At 43.0% G+C, this 22,500-nt stretch overlaps 1 protein-coding gene across 1 annotated transcript in view; it reads left to right on the top strand.

Moving 5' to 3' along the window:
- The window catches only part of LOC137869507 (protein FAM13B-like), a gene marked incomplete at its 3' end in the record, with an annotated part of 53,097 nt that overhangs the window by 10,604 nt on the left and 19,993 nt on the right, over nt 1–22,500 (top strand). The window contains 6 exon segments of the mRNA XM_068706918.1: nt 5,012–5,159; nt 6,639–6,848; nt 10,786–10,998; nt 11,716–11,893; nt 12,029–12,173; nt 19,955–20,082. Coding sequence (XP_068563019.1) covers nt 6,683–6,848; nt 10,786–10,998; nt 11,716–11,893; nt 12,029–12,173; nt 19,955–20,082 — 830 coding nt within the window.

Raw genomic sequence — 22,500 nt, 5'->3', positions numbered from 1 at the left:
CCAGAAGTCATGAGTACATTTCCTTTTCCAAACAATCATCTAAGAGCATGAAGCAGAGCATAACTCAGAGCCAAAGTACAGAAACAAGAAAAACAGTTAGTGCTATAAGTAATACGAATACAATAAGTGCAACAAGCTAGTATGAAAACAATAAGTGCTAAGTGGAAGGCTCAGGGTAGCACTTCCTGAAGAGGTGGGTTTTCAGCCTGCGCCGAAAGATGGGCAGCGACTCCGCTGTCCTGACGTCAGTGGGAAGTTCATTCCACCACTGTGGGGCCAGGACAGAACACAGCCGTGACCGGGTCGATTGGCCGCCAGGACCTCTGAGCGACGGGGCGACCGATCGCCCCGAGGCAGCAGAGCGAAGTGGTCGGGCGGGGATGTAGGGCTTGACCATGGCCTGGAGATAGGAAGAAGCTGTTCCTTTCACTGCCCTGTAGGCTAGCACCAGAGTCTTAAACTAGATGTGAGCTCTTACAGGTAGCCAGTGTAGGGAACGGAGAAAGGAAGTTGTGTGGGAGAACTTGGGGCGATGTGAACACCAGGCGAGCTGCGGCTTTCTGGACAAGCTCCAGAGGTCTGATGGCCGACGCCGTGGCTCCGGCGAGTAGAGAGTGACCTTTAGTTTGTCTGTGTGATTGTAGTCTTTGACGCTGGAATCGGATCAAACTGAACATCTGAGGAGGATTCCCCGCTGCCCGACTCTTCTCGCCGTCTCTTTCCACTTCCCCCGATTTTGAGGTTGTCCGCGGCGACAGTGCGGCCAGCGATGATAAACTACGCAAGAGCTGCGACTGCTTTGATCTCTTAATTTTTTTATTTTTTTTTATTTGACAACATGATGCAAGTTGAAGGAAACTTGCTGATTTATTCATAACCTCTCGTGAATATTTCATCTTTGGTGGCGCACTTTGTTTTGATGGCAGCGAGGCTGTTTGGCAGATCATAGATGAATCGTAACATTCACTTTTTGTTCTCGCATGTGATGCATGTTATGAAATATGAATGTACTCCATTCGCAGGTTTTGTTTACTTCTGCAATGATTGATCTTAAACTTCTTTCCTCCGTCATCATGTCTTCACTAAATTTATGTTTAGTCTACTCCTTCTGTTGCCGTGTGTTTTCATATCGGCTTCATTTAACTCAAAGTGATGCAAGAGTGTCAGTAGTGCGGGTATTGAACCCGTGACCTTTCTTCTAAAGAGCGGTGGCTCTAGCCGCTGCCGCCCTGCAGAGCGCTTCATCTCTGGATGGGTGCAGGTGCCGCTTCTATAAAAGGCCTATTTTAATACCAGACGTGTTGTTACCTTTCCTCTTTTTAAAGGGAAGAGAAAGAAATCTTTAAGTAACTCGACTTTACACACATTATTCGTTAAGTTCAGTGTGAAAAGAAAAGAAACGTTTCTCGTTGTGCGCTCTCCTCCGTGTCGTTCTCACGTGATCCATTGGCCGGTTTCCCTCCTTTTTTAGTTCTTTTTTTTTAATCTTTCCCACTTTTTCTTTTTCTTGCTCTCTCTCGCCTCGCCTCTCTCCGTTTCCCTTCCTAACAATGCGCCTCGTTGTTGAGCAGGAGGCCGTCGAGCGCGATATCTGGGATCAAGACGCCGCAGTCGGACAGAAAGAGACGCAGACGGAGCTTCTCTAGACCGGTCCGCTGCTCTCCAAAGCCTCGCTACAGAGGCCTTTCGGTCTTCGGGAGGCAAACGAGGTCGCTCGGTTTGGGAACATTGAGTTCCCTGATCTCCGGGTTGTCATTGTCCTCACCCGTCTGAGCCTGGCAGCGACAGGACCACCCTCGGTTAAAAGGTGCACGCACTGTGGCCGTAATAATCATCGTACAATATTCACACGGTATGCAGTAGTTACGGTTTTTATATCCATTCAGTTGCAGCGTGATCTGGTTTGTGGTACCTTTTTTTTTTTTTTTTTTTGGTTGCAATAGTGTGATTTTTGTATAGCTTTTTAAAGAGGCTTAGGACCTTGCGGTGCCAGTTTCAATCATAACACTCCACAGGTATTCACTGAAAGGATTTACCGTATTACTCCCTAAAAAAGGGCAACGTGGCATAAAGAGGAACAATTCGTCAGAGGGGTGTGCACAGTTTAACATTCCGCTCAGGTTAATCTTTAAAAAGGGGGGGGCCAGTTTTCTAACAGGTGGAAGTGAAGCTCACCTTAATGTTTTTAGGTTTGACCGGAAAAAAAAAAATGAGTAGAAGGGCCGTTCAGGACCATATAAGGCTCCCTGATCCTTCAGTCACCTCAGCGCTGCCTGTGCTGTATAGAAGTTCATGTTTATTATTTATAGTCCCATATGGAGCCGTTACAGTACATGGGTTTATAAGTAACCTTGTAGCTCAATTATATGTAATGTATTACATGAAGAGCTTTAGATAATCACCACCTACAGTATGTGGCGTTCATTTAAACACAACGGGTCAGAGCGAATCCTTTATCCTCTGAAAGCTGTCGGATGGTTTTGTTGAGAGAGAGAGAGAGAGAGAGAGAGAGAGAGAGAGAGAGAGAGACAGACACCGAGGGGGAAAAGACATCCAGCCTCATAACTCCCACAATCCCTCTTTTTCTCACCTCTGTCCTCTCTTCGCTGCGCTTCGTGCAGCGGCGACCGCCGACCGCCTTCGGCAGGTCGCCTGGCTCGTGTGACGCGCAGCATAGCGACGATGAGCGACGGGGGAAGAAAGAGGAGCGGGAGCAGGACAGAGTGTCTTCTGGCAGAAACGCAGAAATAAAAGAGTTGTCCCAGAAGGAAACTTGGCACAAAAGCCGTCGAGGCTCAAACCAGGTGCATGTGTGCATGTTAAAGACCTCGGTTCATTTTCAACTCTGTTGTTGAGACTGTGTGTGTGTGTGTGTGTGTGTGTGTGTGTGTGTGTGTGTGTGTGTGTGTGGCAGAGATGGGCAACATGGCGAAGAAATGTGATAGTTTTTTTTAGCTTTCAACCTTTTTTTTAAGTTATAAATGATTTTGTGTCTCCAGTAAATGTATGTTTCCTTCTCCGTCACGCTGTCTCTGCCGTCTCCATCTCTTGAATATTTCAGCGTCTTTCTGACTCCATCGCACTCTCAGGAGCAGAACGGCGTTCTTCATATTCCCATAAAGACCGGCAAAGTCGCTCAAACCAAAAAATGTATTCCCCCTTTCATCCCCATCTCACATATACTCTTAACACACACACACACACACACACACACACACACACACACACACACACACACACACTCTTAACAGCCTCATTAAGTACACACACACAAATACACACACAACCTACTTAGCACTGTTAGCTGCGAGCCGCTGACTCAGCGGTCGCCATATTGTGAGCCGTGGTGGAGGAAATCCCTCAAACAGAGATATGCTCTGAATTAAAAATTCAGCATCTTTAAGACGTACACACACACACACACACACACACACACACACACACACACACACACACACTTGCGTGCAGCACTTAACAGGTACACAGCTGACGTACCCAGATTCAAAGGAGCAGTTTGCTCACATTCACTTGGGCATGCACGGACATGCAGGACACACACACACACACACACACTCACACACGGCTTTCCAGCCTAACCGGTGTCGGTTTGATTATCGGGTTTGTGTCCTCGCCTCCAGCAGACTCTTGGACAACATGGCATCTCGAGCCTCGCGGTAGGAAGATGAGATTAAAGAGGAAAGGAGAGGAGAGGAATAGAAAAGGGGAGAGAAGAAAGAATGGAAGAGAAAAAGAACAGGAGAAATTTATCAAAAAGAAAGGAGGTCCTCTGTTTCTGACTGAACCTGGCTTTAGCTTTCCTCAACCAGACGCCGGGTTTGATTGGTTTTGATTCTGATACAAATATTAGTGTGAACGTATGAAAGTGATTTGTGTCTTGAATGTCTTTATTTTCTTTGCACGCGCTTTGTGTTGCATCGGTCCTCTGCGTCCAATTTTGTAAAAAGTGTTCTGCGCGTGGTTAGTTAAGCTCGTGTTAATTATTCATTATTATTAATAAGCAGTCAACGCTGTGTTTAAACAGACGGTCCATGATGGAGTTGGCCGCTGTGTCACAGAGGTGCTGGTCATTAACTGGTTCACGCGTTGTTGAGCAGCGAGTGTCTTTGTTTGCAGCATCTGTTTGATTTTTAATTAATGTGATGTAGAAAGTTAAGTTTGTGTTATTTGCTCAGTGCAAAGGTATTTATGGCACATTACTGAAAATACAGATGTTTCTTTTTTTTTTGCTTTCAATACTTTTTATTTTATTTCTCACAGTTAATATGAAGACTTGTAGGAATCTGTACCAGAGTTTGATAAGAAGCAGCATCATCAGACGTGATAAGATCTAAGTGATACTCAGATACCAAAACAGCTGTTGTTGTTGTTGTTGTTGTTGCAAATGGAGTATGAATCTCTTCTTATGCACCGTATTATATTTTCCAGCGAACACTTCAACCTCAGTTGTTGGGAGCAGCACATTTAAAAGCTGTAGATATGTTACAGATTAAACAATGTTGCGTTTTGTTACAATAGAAAAAGTAGCTTTACATGTTTACCAGAGACTGATACCTGATTCCATCTCTCTCTCTCTCTCTCTCTCTCTCTCTCTCTCTCTCTCTCTCTCTCTCTCTCTCTCTCTCTCTCCTCCCTTTCTTTTCTGTCTCTCCATTCTGCCGTTATCTCCTTTTTCTTTTTCTCCTCTTTCTTATCTCTCTCTCTGTCTGTCTGTCTGTCTCTCTCTCTCTCGCTCTCTCTCTCACTCTGTCTCTCTCTCTCTCTGTCTCTCTCTGTCTCTCTCGCTCTCTCTCTCACTCTGTCTCTGTCTCTCTCTCACTCTGTCTCTCTCTCTCTCTGTCTCTCTCTGTCTCTCTCGCTCTCTCTCTCACTCTGTCTCTGTCTCTCTCTCTCTGTCTCTCTCTCTGTCTCTCTCTCTGTCTCTCTCTCTCTCTCTCTGTGTCTCTCTCTCTCTCTGTCTCTCTCTCTCTTGCTCTCTCTCTCCTCCGTGTAGATAGAAAAGAATCCTGCAAGAAGGATTAGCGGTCCGTCAATGAGGAACTACCGGCTCATCTTCTGCCACAACCTGAAGCAGCCATAGATGGTTCGGTGGTTCTCTGGCTAAGGGAGGAGAAGATAAGACACACTTTCACTGCTACACGGTGAGTTCTCACACACACACACACACACACACACACACACACACACACACGTGCAGGTACTTTTGTTGCTGGAGCAAGGCCCACTTCACTTCAAAACAATGAATGGATGAGACAAACATAAGCACATTTTTGTATTCTATATATAGTCCTCGCTTATTAAGACTTGTTGTGGAGAGACCGAGGCTTTAACCACATGAGCTAAGGACAAACCCAAAACCAGAGTTTCCACTTCCTCCTCCTCTCTAACTGTCGGTTACCCTCGACAACTTCCTAGTTAGCTGCTGACTAAGTGACACGATGCAATAAACTAGATCGTTTTCTTAGAGAACGATTCCCCAAGGACTGAGAATTGCAATCGCTTGCATTGGGATTTTGATACAAAGCTCTACATCAGATATATCTAAGGCCAAAATGCCATTTTTTGCTGAACATCGGCACATCGTCACACTGAATGTCATGTAATAATAAAACACGAGTAGACTGGACTCCATCTGTGTGCGTTCAGATTACTCACCAACCGACCATCGTCAGAGTCCCTTAAGTTATTGTTGCACATTCTCGCTTTTGCATTGATTTTCCATCCCATTGTCTGACTCAGGCATTCACAGCATCGCCTTTGCATGGAAGGACTCGCTCATTATGCCAAATACTGCAGCGACGAGAGTTTGATTTCAGTAATGACCTTAAAACGGTGATTATGTAACAAACAAAAAAAGTGTAAAAACAACTGACTTTCACCCACATGGAATCAGTGTTTATGTAATTTAAAACTGTGGGAGTTAATAGTTGTAAGAAGTTGATTCGATACTACTTTATACGGGGCGAAGTCCCGGTGTAGCTATACACTATAGCCCCCCCCATTCATGAAGCATAGATCAGTCTACCTGTCTGACAACAACCCCACAACTCTGTCACAGGACAGTATTAACTAGATTCAACTATAACACATACTCCTGCTCTTCACCTCCACCTGTTCTACTAACCCTTAATGGATCAGAGGCCTCATTACAAACACTCCATAAGTCTCATCTCAGGCTAGGATGACATTAAGGGTTTTTGTTATTACAGAAAATAAATCCTATTTGATCTTAGGATATGAATTTAGCTATTAAAGAACAGTCCTAACTTAGGGATTTTTGTAGTTAGGAATCCTAAGAAGATGGGATTAAAGTAGGATGTCCTAAATTCAAATTGAAGTGGATTTGATTGACACGCTACCTCTGGAGAGGCCTGCACTTGGTTTTTTTTTGAGCCAAGGGTCCAGTAGCTATTTTTGGCTTGTCCATCTCCAGTAGCCTACCGGAACATAAAGTTAGGATAATGGAGGAGGTCTGAGATATAAGATGGGACACAGCCATGAGTTTTGGAACTGCTTCTGTAACAGGACGATAGGATTGTTGCCTTTGGAAAAACAGGAAGTAGCTCTATTTTGCTTTTATTTTGCAAATAATTCTATCTGACTTTTTGACCCCCTTAAAGACGTGAGGTCTTGGCGGGGTTGTGGTGAGGAGGAGGAGGCGGCCATGAGGAAGAGCGTGTCTCCGTTGCCAGGCAATGAGGGCGGGAGCTCAGCCAGCACCACGCGTGTTTTTGGCGTTCCTTTGGAGGAAGTGACACGCACGCACACGATCAGCGGCCATGAGGTTCCTGCACTGGTGAAAGACATCGTGGACTACATCGAGGAGCATGGTGAGTGATGGACACGCACACACACACACACACACACACACACACACGGACGGAGTGATGCTTGAACCCCAAATTCAAGCAACTTTTCTTTCTTTTTTTCGTTTCCATCAAATTAATATTCACTAACCTAAAATATCCACCAATGCTGATGACACCAATGCAACAATTTCAGTTCATTTAAATGCCTCATAAACCCCCAAAAATCTGTGATACAATTCTGTATATTTGCTTAACTATTACACACGAATTATGAAATAAAAGCAAAAAGCTTTTAGATTATGGAAAAAAAAAATCCTCAAAGCCTAAAAACTCCAAACCTGTGTTGTGATGTATCTGCTCACACAGAGAGAGGATGTTCCGCTGGCCTCAGAACACTCTCTTTGTACGAGCAGATCTTTAACATTTCAATGTTCTCGTATTGCACTTTATTCATATGCACCTACATCCCCTGCAGGTATTACGAGCTCACATGGTCTTGTAATTGCCTTCAGTTTAATTTACTGTATTATAATAACACTGGATTCTTTTTTTTTTTAATTCATCTCAGCTCAGCTCAGAACATATTTAACTTTTGAATTTAGAAATGTGACATCTTGTCTCGTTCAAACAAAAAACGGGAATGATTCTTTAATACCTTCAACTTTATTTAATTAGTCACTTACAGTTTGTAGACGGCTCAGCTATTGAAACGCAGCCTCTATATTTAATCCATCAAGCAAGTATTAGGAGCAATTTGATGATCAGCGTCTCGCTCAGCGGCACTTTGACGGGTGGACCGGTTGCCGCTGGAACCGCCCAACGCTTTTGCGATTTAAAGCACCACAGGCTCCGCCCCTTAAGCCACAGCGGCTCTTTTTAGCCTGTGTCCATGTAGAGTAAGACAGGTCTTTGTACCTTCATGGAGTTTTACTAACCATAGTGACATTTCACATGACCAATACCAGTTCCAGCCCATCTTTGAATGCCACTGTTTTTGCCTCCTTCATCACTTCTAAGTGCTTCTTCTGAGTGCTCAGTTACATCTCATTGCCTCGTTTAATGTTTCAGTATTCCCAAACGCGCCCTGCTGCTGTCGACCGCCCTTGCATCACGATAAACCAAAATATGTCGTTAGTGGAGATCTCCGTTTGTGTGATAAGATGAACTCTGAGTGCACCGGCAGACAGATCCACGGTCCGCTTCCTTCTTCATATTATATAACAGACCTCTCAACTGCAGCGCCGCTTGTGAAAACAGATGAGCTTATTAACAGTGAAGAGAGAGGAACCTACCAAAGTATTGTCCCTGGGGCTTTCCACCCCACCCCCACCCCCCCACCCCCACGGAACATTTCTCTTCAGGCCTCCCAGGGCAGGAACTTCAGTCTTATGTCACCGTCTTTATAAGAAGGTTGGCACTTCAGATATCTGGCTTTGAAGGATGAGCGGCTGAAAGTGAGAAAAAAAAAAAAGCCAAATTTAAGTTTTTGAACTAACCAGCCACAGACGGAATTTGTCTCCATTTAGCTGGCGATGATACTGTAACATCATCAGTACCAGTTTTGTGTTTCATAACTCATAAAGCCCTCAGGCAGACACCAAACCAAGGATGCTAATGATGCATTGTCGGTGTGAACCGTGGAGAAATAAAGAAACTGAGTCATTTACATTTGTTTCACTTGTTTCCCTAAATCTCATCCATCTCTGGTCCGTGCAAAATTGCATATGCATGCAGAGATTCATTTGTAGAATTGATTTACTTTGTGTCCCACAGTAGAAGCAATTTGATGGCTGTAGTAAAAAAAAAAAAATGCCAACCATGAAATGAAGGAATTGCTAAAAAGTCATTAAATGGAAGTATCCTGCGAATCGATTATATGGAATTACAGTTGAGATTTAAAGATTACAAGACAGGCCGAGCTGGATCCTGGACATACTGGATGTATCTACATATCGTGTATATATATATAAAGTAATAGAAAGCGTGACGGAGAAGTGCTGCATTGTGGCCTGGAGGTTGTGAACCTCCATCAGTACAACAAGAAAGAATGTCAAACACAAATCTGCAGTGAAACAATAGAAAAAGTTTCATCTTCTAATAACACAAAAGACCTTTTCTTGTAAATCATCTCCAGCCTGTGGGGATTTTTTTCACCTCAATTCCACTCAAGCGACCAGTGAAGCAGGCTGGTGCTTTGAGTGACCCGGGGCTCCCGCTCGACCACATGAGGTTCTGTAATAAGTCTTTAATCCTCCCGGACCTCTGCCGGCGCATTAATTAGAGCGCCGCTGCCAGTTCAGAAGTTATTCAGCCGGTGAGAAGGCCTTCATCTCCCCCGTTTGATTTGACGTCTGAGGTTTCAGAAGCAGCGGAGTGTTGTTAAAATATGAAGTAAAAAAAAAAAAAAACGGTAACCTGACGTAAAACAGAGAGATTGGAAATGGAAAGCAGTGTCGAAGGCGTGTCGGACCAAAGATTACATCGTAATACAAGTTATTTTACAGAGCGGCGGATCAATGTTTCGATTGAATCATGAATCAACAGTATGGACGTTGTGATGTGAAGAGGTTTCGCACTGTGACCGTGGAGCCGCTCTCTGAATGCTGCTCTGCTTGTACGCTACTGTGTGGAGTTGTAAAAAGGAAATATGTCCCTCGGGACATTTTGTTCCCTGGGTTGTTAACAGACGGGAAACCAGGGAGCGAACAGAAATCAGGAGAGAAGCCGTTTCCTAATCTGCTAGCCGCAATGTTGACTCTTTAAACATCTTAAAGCGTTGTGTTCAAACATGGGGCTCTAGAGCGTTCATATCGTAAAATGTCTGCATTACAGTAAAGGGATGTCAATTTCTGAAAATACAAAAATAAAAATGTTTCCTCTTACCTGCTGAGCTATTTATCAATCTTGATTGTTTTGGTGTGAGTTGCCTGGTTTTGGGCATGTCTGTCTTCTCGGGACTATATATGGCACTCAAATCATCAAAAAAAAATACATTAAAATAACCCAACAGCAATTTCTATTTCCATAAATCATGACCCGGTTACTGGAGGTAATCCACAGACCTCGTTGTGAGCGGTTAATGGAGGAGCTATGGTTGAAAGAAAACAGTTTGTACAAGAGAAAGTATGCAGATAAACTCTATTTTGTTTCATCTTAGTGCAAAAGCATGAATTCCTCCGAGGACAGAATGTCCGAAAAGTGAGCGTCGTTATCCCCGTTTGTGCGATTCATCACTTTTAGCAAAGCCCTCGAGTTTGGCTGTTTGGAACCGACACGAACGCTTTTTGCCTTTTTTAGACATGTTCAGCTCTACACACGGACCGGGTCGTTTGAAGCTCACTGAGCTCCTTCTAGGCTCCACCGGTCAACCGTCTTCGGTCGATCAGCGTTCTCACGCCGCGGTAGACTTCCTCCATTGTTACATCCGGCATTTGTCGGCAGGACTAAAGCGAGCCAAGAATAGCGACCAGCTAATGGATGTCAACTCGATTTAAATTTGTGCAAATCTGAGCGGTGGTTGTTATAGCAGCTACCGGCAGTAACATGAGGAAACACAAAACAAGCATTGAGGGAGATTCATGTAACACAGGACATAATATGAACACAACATGAAACACACACACACACACACACACACACACACACACACACACACACACGCACACACGCACACACACACACACACAAACACACACACATCCCTGTGCTTCTACTCGCTGGGTCTCAAATTCAAGTTTGCATTTCTAGACTAGAATAAGTTACCGGTTTATCCTTTGGAGCGCTCAGTTTTCCATTGCATCGACACGTCGGCCGGTTATTTATTTTAGTCCAAAGCTCAGAAATATCCCATGACCACACTGTCTTTACCAGGTGTTTCCATTCAGGTGGTTGTTACATTTTTTTTTGTTTAAAGTATGTCTTTAGCCTGAGTAATAATTGCTGCGTCGTGTGTCACCAGGTCTTCTGGACCTGGAGGGGCTCTTCCTTGTCAATGGCAACGCAGAGCGCGTGGATTGGCTGCGGCAGCGTTACGACAGCGGCGAGGAGGTGGAGCTAGAGAAGGAGGCGGACCTGGCGTCGGCGGTCAGCCTGCTCCGACTCTTCCTGCAGGAGCTTCCCGAGCCGGTCATCCCGACGGCGATACAGGGACACATTCTACAGCTTCACCAAGGTGCGTGACGAGGACTGCTCCTTTTTTTTTTTTTTTTAAGAATAACTTTAATAAGCTTCGTGGCCTAATTGACATCCAGGTTCTCTCGTTATCGTCCATCTTTTATGCTATTTACCAAAAGTCAGACCAATCCAGGCACCAAAATTCAGAGGTGGAGTAACACATGGTTAATGGACACTTCCACAAATCTCCCACTTCCACATTTGTTTCTGTTTCTGTCCCTCCTCTTTGCCCTGTCCTCTGTTTATATCACAGATGATCTATTCTGATCCTATTGTCATGATGATGGTTGTTCCTTGCAGCAGTGGGCAGGGACTCTCCGTGTCATGTCATATATCGTTGTCATCGTTGCTACACCGCTACGTTTTCCTCCCTCATGCCGTCTCCTGTTTCACCTCACTTCCCCTCCCGCAGAGGGTTGTAGGTTTATCTTATCTGTGTCGGCACGTTTTCTTCAGTGAAGGATTTTTTTTTTTTATGGTCAACCGTGCAGGAACACGTAGGAATTGATTACCCATAATTCATTCCACAATATCTAATAGAAAAGGAGGTTTTTGTATCAATATTGAGTGCAGCGTGTATCGAGCGCATCATTATAACGGTGATGATGATCATAAACAGCCTCTTCCAGTAAGATGACAGTAATGAAGCGGATAGAAATCGTATTACTCGCATGTAATCACAGCATTTGTTTCTCTTCTCTTTAACGACCTTCAGATTACAGCAACGAAGAGGATCTGTGTAGAAACTTGAAGTACCTGCTGCAGCAGCTTCCCCAGCTCAACTACGGCCTGCTGCGTTTCCTGTGCCGCTTCCTGGGCAGCGTGGCCTCACTTCAGCAGGAGAGCTGGAACATCGGGACGCTGGCCGCCGTCTTCGGACCAGACATCTTCCAGTAAGATGGCCGCAGAGGGCTTTTTAACAGCCGCGCTCAAGCGATCACAACCATTGTGGTTATTGTAGTTTAACACGCCACGGGAAACAGCGCACAACCAATGCAACGCTCTCTTCTCTCGTCTCGTGTTTGCAGTCTGTCAACAGAAGGAGAGGACCTTCGAGACCAGGAGTCTGTCAGCAGAGTCCTGGCGGAGCTGTTGGACAACCAGGAGGGCCTGTTTGACTCCGAGGAAGACGACGTCTCCACCACCAACGACTACAGCTCCATCAATGAACAGGTAGCGGCCATCGCCTTTTGTCTCCGACTTCTTCATCTTCTCTGGCCACCGCTCGGTTACTCTCTGACCGTGGAGGGATCAACGTGTTTTGGTAGTTAGATGGAAAAGTCAACATTGCTTATTCCACAATTGTTTATGGACTTATGGACGTCCAAAATGAGTGTTGGCCGAATGTTCTCACGCATGAAATGATCAAGAATCTTGAGTTGAGGTTTTGTAGTTTATAAATCATTCATTGTAATTGTTGGCTCCGCTAGTAGAAAATGGATTAAAACCCTCAAAATGAGTGAAGTGATTGCAAGAATTGACTCCAGAGACACTAGTTTGTAACTGTTATGTGACCAGGCCGCATGAGGAGACACATTGGGATTAAATGACTTCATCTTATCGGGGAAACAAAAATCTCTTCCAGCGAAAACGAACCACAGTGAGAAGTATCGGTTAGCTGCAGCGGTTCAGGAGGCACATGTGTTGTTTAGGTATGCGAGTAATCACTTCCTCTAGCTGCTGGAGTACAGTGCATAGTATTACTGAACAGAAAGTTCTTCAGTCAGCAAAATACTTTTCAGAAGAATGTAGGAGAGCCACACACACCCACACACACACACTGTCCTGCTCACATGAATAAGTGCCGCGGTGTCTTCAGAGTTCAGAGTACGGATGTGGTTTAGTGACTGAGCCGAGCCACACATACCGTCCTGTGTCTTAACGTCGACGTGGAACACGGAGAACGTGACCGGCAGACTGAACTCTTGAGGCTTTTCCTCTTGTTTTCCCAGCGACACGGCGTGACCGCTGGGCCGGCAGCGCAAAGAATAACATCGGCAACATTTCCTTTTACAGCGACTACGTGGTGTTATCGTACGATAACGTGCACACATAGACGCCCTTAAAACGTGATCTCGCGTTGCCATTTTAGGAGCACAATCTCAACACGGCGGGGGCTCTGTGAAGGTCATATTTATATGTTGAGGTTTAAGGCTGCAAGCGGTCACCATGATAGAAACGGTATCTACAGTAAGTCTCCTTTTCACTTACACTCAACTGCCTGCTTCAGTTTTTTTTTGTCTCCTTCCATCCTTCCTTTACTTCTTTTTGTTTCTTTGTTGCCGTCTCTCTATTTTAATTGTATTCTCGACTCACGACTCTGCACTCTGTCGCAGGAAACATATTTTCAATTCTGTAATCTAGACTCTTCATCTGTCGCATCCTTCACTTACTCGAGAAAACAAACGTACTGGCATGCGAGAGGAAGATAATTATATTGAGATATGATCAACGGTAGGAAAAGAAGAAGAAATGTCTTTCGTGCAGCTCTTTGAATTTTTATTTTCTTTATCTTTGTTGTTGTTTTTTTATTGCATGGCGCGTCAGACGAATGAGAATATAGAGGACGACGTTACCAATAGACAGAACAGTGAGAAAGAGCAGGAAAAAACGAGCAGCAGGGACAGTGAGAAATAAATCTGTAAAGACAAATCATCTGTGCGCTGATCCCTGTGTCTTATGTAACACAGAGGGCAAAAACAGTGGGTGGTTTAAGAGAGGTAGAGGGAGAGAAAAAAAAAAAACGCCAGGAAGATGGGGGAGAAACGGCGAGAGTGCAGAGAGAGAAAAGGATGAAAGAAACGGAGGGAGGGAGGGAGATGGCGAGGGAGGGAAGGAGATGGCGAGGGAGGGAGGGAGATGGCGAGGGAGGGAAGGAGATGGCGAGGGAGGGAAGGAGATGGCGAGGGAGGGGAAAGATAAGAAAAGAAGCTGGCAATGATGTAACCATGCAGCTCACACCTCCAGCCCCAGCACTACACTGGGGATGGATCTCTGTGAACAAACCCTCATGAAGGGGATTATATACACACACACACACACACACACACACACACACACACACACACACACACACAACTGCTTTCACACAAGAGACACACACACGCTTCCAGACTATTCTGTAAGCTCAAAACGCCTCACAGAGGTTAGTTAACAATTAGAATAAACTACAGAAATAATGGACGATGCTACATTTTAAGAGAGACTGAGAGACATTGCAACAGACAGAAGCACATGGAAGACAAAGACAGTTTGTCGTGTCGCGGCATGTTTTCGACATTACTTTGAAACTCAAAGAGGCTGGCATGGATCTAACAATGAGGAGTGCCAAACTGGATTTTGGCTTGTTTTGTTGGCAAAAATGTGAGTCTTTTTGGATTATTGTTTAGGATGGAGCGAGGCTGTGCCGAGGCTCGTTGCGATGATGATACCGGTGGGTGTGTTTGTGTTGATTCAGGGGTCTGAAGAGTATCCAGACAAAGGGAAAAAAAAAAATATCTGGAATCACAACTCATTCAACTTATTTGTTTTAAATAACGATGTAAAATGTCTTCATGTCTGTTCAGTACTGAGATAGTCACTTTTATTTTAAGCTCGGCGCGACGGCTGGACTGTTTTGATTCCTCAGCCCCACGAGGCAGAAAACTAGTGATCGTTGCGTCAGAAAGCAGCGCGCTCGGTTCTGACCCATTTGGAGATCGATCAACAAAGCAGAACCAGTGTGTAGAGACATATGAAAAGTAAGCAAGGTGTCCCGTCTCAATAAGCTAATGTTGTCAGGGCTACAATGATTTCATTTAGCCACTGGCTCTCAGTGTCTCTCCTGCCTGAATAAGACCCAAAGTCACGTTTATGTCAAAGTCACACAGGTGATCTTAATAGTTCTGATTTTAGAATCAGAACTATTAAGTTCGTGGTGAACTCAAAGGTCCCGTCGCGTCTGAATTAAGCCGTAACGAACGTTAACGTAGCGGATTAATGAAGCGTTAATGTACAGCACGCTTCAAGAGGACTTTAGAGGGAACTTCTCCGGCCGGCTGCCCGAGCGCTGGACCGACCGTTTAATGTCCGTCCACTTAATCTGTCTCTTAACGATGGTCTGTTAGTGTAACCTTAGCCTTAGATGGCCCACAGCAAGGTGAGCTGTATAATATCTCTGTAAGGAGACGTGTAGTGTGAGCACGCACACACCCTACACACAGCCGTATTATGGATTTAGTTACGGTGACTGCATTTCACGAGTGGTTTTCAGAGAATCCCAACGTCCTGTAAATCACTTTCTAACACATTTGGATTCTGAAAGACCCCACAGCCCACTCGCTGCAGGAACATTAGGCCAGAGGGCTTCCTCTCCAGCGGCGCTGCTGGGAGGAAACGGAACAGTCACACAAAAACGAGCAAGAACACAGGTAATATATATATATATATATATATATATATATATATATATATATATATATATAACACTGTTCAGGTGTTTATTTCAGCTTCATTAGTGCCATTCCTTCATCACCCAGACAGACATATATGTGTGTTTAATAGTGAGTTGCCCTATTGAGACGTTAGAGCTTGGCTTAGCTTAGTGATTTATTTTATTTTTATTTTTTTATCTTTTCCAATGAAAATAGCTCAGCACTAGATCCAAAAGTTGCTAAATCTTCCTTCAGGCCTCCCTCCACAGCCACGCCCTCAAATATGACCATTATGAATGTGAACATATTATAATAAATGAAAACAACGAACATGGATGTGTACGTGCAGAATCTACCCAGGCTGGTAGATTTCATTACATTCAGGCTGAAATAAATGACTGAATGGGCTTATTACAGTCCAACGATGAGCCACAGATCATTTCTTTTCGTGTGTGTCGGAGCATTCGATGAATTGATCGCAGTGGAGTTGTAATGACGACACAAACTACAGTAGGTCAGCTTCTCTGCACACGTCCCAGATCCAGTCTGTCAGTGAGCAAACAAATGGACATCACAGCGATTTTAAAGTGTAAAACTGGTGGTGACTACATCGCTGCGTCTGTGTCTCCCCTTGTTGTGCACAACTGGGCTTTGTGAACGGAAGCCAAGGGAGGGACTTTTGTTGTTTCCAATGTAAACAACAAAAGCAATAAAAACGTCAACCCTTCACTTACGCACGCAAAACTCAGGTACTTCCCATGCAAAGTTTTCTTAAGAAAGGGAAATTAAATTATTTGTAAATTGCATTCAAAAATGAAAGAAAATAAACTATATTTTCACATCATCGGTTGACGTGTCAGACATGTTGGAACCTGTGAGACGCCGGTAACCTGGACTTTTTTTTTTTTTTTAATATATATATATATATATATATATATACAATGCATCCACTGAATTGGTGTTTACCAATCTTAACATCAGAATGTAGGCGAGGACACAAACGGTCCTTTGAGACATTCTGAGACGTTGAAATGTCAGTCGCAGTCAGGCGTCATTGTTCTGTGTTCTTGGCCCACTAATGATGTCAGTGGGGATTGTTGTTTTCTTCGGGGTTTTTTTCCGTCCTGAAACTCTGGATCGGACCACTAAACCAGGGCCAAGGCCAAGACCTTTTGTTCCAGGACACTTTCTGCCCCGTCTTTATACCCACTCGGGCACACACACACACACACACACACACACACACACACACACACACACACACACACACACACACAGACACACACAGAGACACACACACACAGAGATGTACTCTTGTATCAAAAAGCCAAAACCACCCAACAACTCCTTTTTTTTTTTTTTTTTTTTTAAACTCAGATTTGTGAGTCAGCATGATTTTCCACAGTCTTTAATAAGAGGATTATGTTTCCAGCTCTATGAATAATCATTCCAGGTCATCGACTCGGGATTCAACAACTCGTATCTTCTCATATTAAAGCCTCAAAGGCTCTCTGATAACTTAACTCGCTCGCATTCACACCATTTGAATGGTGAACGCCCGTTATGCATTCAAGTTCCATTGTTCCATTATGTCAACTCCTGCTTTTTAATGATTGCACACAAAGGGGCTTCTTCATTGAGGTGATATCCACACTCATCTTTTTTTTTGGAGTATCACAAATCGGCGGCCGTGTTGGAATATGCTCTTGGTGGCGTATAATCCAAGGTTATATTCGCTGCGTCGTCCATTCATACCACTGGTGAATTCATTTTACATGATAATGTAGATCAGACTTTCAATCAACTTCCTTAGCGCTCACAGATGGGACATTTTGATTCTGCTCATGACGTCAATGAATGATGATTGTTTGATGACTGTCTTTTTTAAAATTATTTTTAGTTTGATTTAAGGGAGAGATGGTATCCCTAACTGCTTGTCATAATAATAATAATAATTATATTATTATTACATTATTATAATAAAACCCTAACTGCTTGTCCCTTAATCTCATTTAGATAATTCTCTGTCGTTCAGTTTAAATAATTGATTCAAATCATAATTACATTTTTTTTTTTGAATTATTTATTATTATTATTTATTTTATTTTATTAAAAATTGAACCGAGATGTTGCGGTTATATGATGCATTAATATATATATATATATATATATATATATATATATATATATATATATATATATATATATATATATATATATACATTGACAAGTGGAAAGATATCTTAATTTAAATTATAAGTTGAAACTCAACTTCAGAACTTCAAAGTAGTTCGGTCTCATCATAATTTAAATTTAATTAATTTAAATTATCTCTTCATTAAATTAAGTAAAAATCTTTTATTTAACAGATTTTAAAATATCTTTATTATCTCAAATATGTCAAACTAAGATCAGCATTAAATGATGTTAATATATGAAACAGATGTTCTAATTGGTCAAAACTGAAAGTTGAAGTCTGGAGTTGGTGGTTCGCCATTATTTCTCATCTTTACACACACGATGTAGTGAACATTTAACAGACGCTCATCTTCACTTACTAATTCATTTTCAGAAACTATTTAATGTTCTGACCACGAAATATAAACAATGAGAGTGAAGCTGTTTCAGAGTAGGACTTCTTTAGCTACACACACACACACACGCACACACACACGCACACACACGCAGGGGAATTTTTCATGTGTCATCCTCCATAATCTGCACAATGTGACGATAATTCCCCGACAGCCAATCGGAGCTCTTGGAACGGGGGTGTTGCCGTAGCAACGACACAGTGACAGCAGCAGATGGGCGCTTGCTGTTGAGAGGAAGAGAGAAGGAGAGAAGAGGAAGGAGAGCAGAGAGGAAGAGAGAAGGAGAGAAGAGGAAGGAGAGCAGAGACGAGAGGAGAAGAAAGTCTCACAGTGACGAAGCTTCATCAGGACCTTGAACCCATGTTTCCTCCAGTTCATTTTTAAAGAGACAGTTCACTATAAAGGTCGACTATAAACACGTCATATGTATGAAAAAGCTTGAGGGGTATAACTGGACTCAGTAGTGAGTGTTTGTATCAGTTGACGATATTACAGAATAAATATGGAAAGGAACTTTTTACCGCCGGTGAAGTACTGCCCAAGGATCTCTGTTTGTGTCTCGTTCGCATGCCATCAGCTGTCTGCATGATGATGAGTTATTTCTGTCTACATATTTACGACCCTTCTCTCTCTCTCTCTCTCTCTCTCTCTCTCTCTCTCTCTCTCTCTCTCTCTCTCTCTCTCCCATCGTCTCTCTCCTCTCCTCCCTCTGTCTGCTGTCAGATTCATTACCTCCTGCCCTCTATCGCTATACTCCTCCTTTCCTGAACCAAACTGGAAAATATATTGCGTTGAATTTACATTTAAAAAGTTGCAATATTTCACTAGATGTATAGTTTTTAGCATCAGTTGTAAAGAGAGTAAGTGTTCCTGTTTCACGCCATCTTTTTAAAAAAAAAAACCAAAGTAGTCAAAAGAAAGCAAATTCAGCAACAATTCTTGTTCGTTTCCTCGTCTTCACTCCCAAGATTAACGGGCACCAGTAAGCAACTCGTGTGGAAAGAAGACTTGATATGTGTTGCAAAGTTTTCATTTCGTGTCCGGCGGTAAAGTGTGGTTTTGACAGTGTGAGGACTACTTTGCCTCATTACATTATTTATAATTGGACTCGCATGCAGCGTGGGTACATTGCTAAGTCGACATGAAGTCGATCTGTCATTCAGTCCTACTTTTAATCCCTCCGATACTTAAATATAAACGTGGATATGTAGATATGCAAAGGGCTAAATATAAAAGTGCTGTACGTAATATTTCAAAGTGCAATGTGATAAAGTGCTCTAGAGATATTGGTGTCATGCACTTCATTATCAGATGTCTAAAGTTAGCCAGGATGTATTAAACCACCGTCTGTCACCGTCTTAATTCATCGTCATGGTGCGTCTGTGTTTCCGTTTTATTTGTGCAACTTGTACTGATTGTTCGTCGGTAGACTTCTTCTCCTTCACGTGTCCGTACATGACTCGTAGTTTTAACTTGGTGGAGCCAGCGGTCCTGAAGTCTTCATCATAACAAACTGCGTGTCGCTGCAGCTCTGGCGGTTAGTGTGCAGGAATAACCCTCCTGCAGTCCGTGACGCTGTCCTCGTTTCTTTGCTTATCTGTATCTGTGGTGTCAGTGCGTTACTCGCTAGCTGCTTGTTTATTCAAATGTCGTACGGAAACAAACTGTCATTTTCGACACCTTTCCTTGAAATCTACCCGTACATCTTTCCTGCTAATGTCTGTTCTGGACCAACCTAAATAAAATGAGACGGGAAATTGTATTGGTGTATTATTATTATTATTTATAAAGGTTCGAAATCTGCTAGCCAAGACAACTTTAGTAATAATTTAATAATGAATAAAAAGATATTTACCATGGCCTTTAGTCTGTGTGAACACACGCAGCTTTTTCCTTTAAAACATATCAATATTTAAAGTAATAACCTTTTGTGTCCTCCCTATTTCAGATCACAGAGCTGCTGGACGATGAGAAGTGCGAGGCCGAATGTGAAGAGCTGCCCCAGGACGGAGAGGAGGGTCCCGCCTCCTCCGACTCACCGCAACACACACACACTGACGACAGCCCCTCAGCCAGGTGAGGCCCAACTACTCATCTTATGTTATTCTCTTTCATTCTCTGTGGTCACCTTGCATTGAGGTCATGACATGTGACAGAGGTCATGACATGTGACAGAGGTCCCAAACTGGATTTAAAAAAAAAAAAAAAGACAGCATTTGTGTGTTAGGTCGTTTTCACAAAGGGTCGGTCGCTCACAGACACAGAAGTTCAGTCGTCCTGCAGGAACATGAAGGTTCTTCTCAGGTTCTTCTGATTGATCTCCTTTAAGTTGATTACTGAACACTAAACCCAGACTCCTGTGTGTAGACACGTACACGTTCCGCCGCCTGTCTGTCCAAAGAGAGCAGTGAGGGAGACGATGATGCTGAGAAATATGTGAAGAGTCGCTGCCACAGTTAGACTTAAGTGTGGACAAACTCAAAAGCACAAAAAAAAACGTCAGTCTTCAGTTTATCTGCTGAGTCAGAACAACACAGTGTTCTGACTGAAGTCAGTGCAACACGAAGGAAGTGAGTAAGTCACTGTGTATTCACAGAGTTTCAAAAGAAAAGTTTCAAAATGCTTCTTAATTAAAGCGTTTATAGTGAAATATCAAACAGGTGGAGCAGTGAGAGGAACCGTCTGCTGACGGTGTGTGCGCTTCAAGTTATTCAAAATCAATTAAGATAAGAGTTCTCATTTAAATTGCAAAATAGCTATGTAAATTAACTAATCATTTTATTGTGAAAAATAAATAATTTCGGTCGAAAATGTATGCAAGATGTTCCTTTTTATTATTTAAATTATCATGGATATCTGTGTCTAGATCCCATTACAGCCATGCTGCTGCATTTAATTATGTTACATTTTATATATATATATATATATTTATATATATTTAGTCCTACTGACCTGCTATGGTTTCAATGTTTCTTTATATACAGAAAAGTACATTTTTATTGAACCATGTATTTTGTAGAAACCTTGTGTTGGTTCAGCACCGTGTCTGCTGCAGTGTGCCGGCTACCAGTTAGATAAAGGCAACGTTGTAAAGCAATGTAGGGCAATAAATCAGTCCGCTGTGATGCTTTACAACACTCACTGTATCTGTGTGTGTGTGTGTGTGTGTGTGTGTGTGTGTGTGTGTGTGTGTGTGTGTGTGTGTTCGTGTTCGTGTCAGGGTCTTGCTGCTAGTCCCATTGGCCTTTAAGATGATTACAAACAGTAATCCATAATCCACACACACACACACACACACACACACACACACACACACACACACACACACACACACTCACTCACATGATTTAGACCATACAGCACATGCAATATCTCTCTCACTGCAACTCTTGAGACGAAAGCACAAACAAAAGTTGCACAGTTGACGTCGTGACTGGATCGAGACAACGTTTACATTTTAAACGTGTTGCCTAAGTTGCCCATTGTGCCAGAGTTCAGCAATCTGTGTGGTGATGCATCAGGCCTCAGATAACAGGAGAGCTCAGGCTGCTGCAGTGTGTGTGTGTGTGTGTGTGTGTGTGTGTGTGTGTGTGTGTGTGTGTGTGTGGGTGTCTGCATTGTTTGATATCTAAGTGGTTTAATTGTTAATACATTGTTTGTGGGACAACACAAAAGGATCCGTGTGTGTGTGTGTGTGTGTGTGTGTGTGTGTGTGTGTGTGTGTGTGTGTGTGTGTGTGTGTGTGTGTGTGTGTGTGTGTGTGTGTGTGTTGTACTGGTGGATGGTTTTAGGTGGCAGCTGTACTCAAAGATTTAATTATGCTGATGAAGATGTAAGGGGGGTGTGAGGGGGGGGGGGTTGCATGCAGCAAATTATATTCAAATCAAGCAAACTGTTGTTATCTTTAAGTCGCATGTTCTCGTTGGTGATAATTCTCCGTCGTCCCCGTGACCTCTTCTGTCCTCATGTCTGGTCTGGAGGATTACTGCTGCACACACAGACCTCACACCACAAAGCCATTTAAATAATGTACGCCCAGATCTCTCTAAGCTGCTAAAAATATCAAAGCGCTCCGACTTCTTATGAAGCATTTAGTCCATTTGCTCGTCCGACCTAAAAGTGAGGAACGGGTTTACTTTCTGTGTGTAAAGCCCACTTATTGTAGTTCCAGCTCCGCATGTAAGGAATCTCAGACGTGGAGACCGAAAGATCAATAATTCCAGTACAACCTATGGTGCAGAGATGATTTTTATTAAAACACAATTGTACTGAGAATAGATTACTCTTCTGATCCTGTGGATGTAAAAAAAAAAAAAAAAAAGACTTTCAGCGACAATATTGTGTGTTTTTCATGTTAAATACTTATTTTTAATACCAGTTAACCTGATGATTATTCTCTTTGATTGTTTGGTCTAATAAATTTCAACGGTGAAAACGTCCAAATCATGATCTCCTGAAGCCCAAGTTGAAATATTAAAATAGCTTCAAGCCAAT

Source organism: Cebidichthys violaceus, unplaced genomic scaffold (genome assembly GCF_023349555.1).
Source record: "Cebidichthys violaceus isolate CVI_PGR_0920_01 unplaced genomic scaffold, fCebVio1.0.p SCAF_124, whole genome shotgun sequence".
NCBI lineage: Eukaryota > Metazoa > Chordata > Actinopteri > Perciformes > Stichaeidae > Cebidichthys > Cebidichthys violaceus.
The sequence above is the reverse complement of the archived record's forward strand: the minus strand, read 5'-3'. Positions and strand labels throughout refer to the sequence as shown.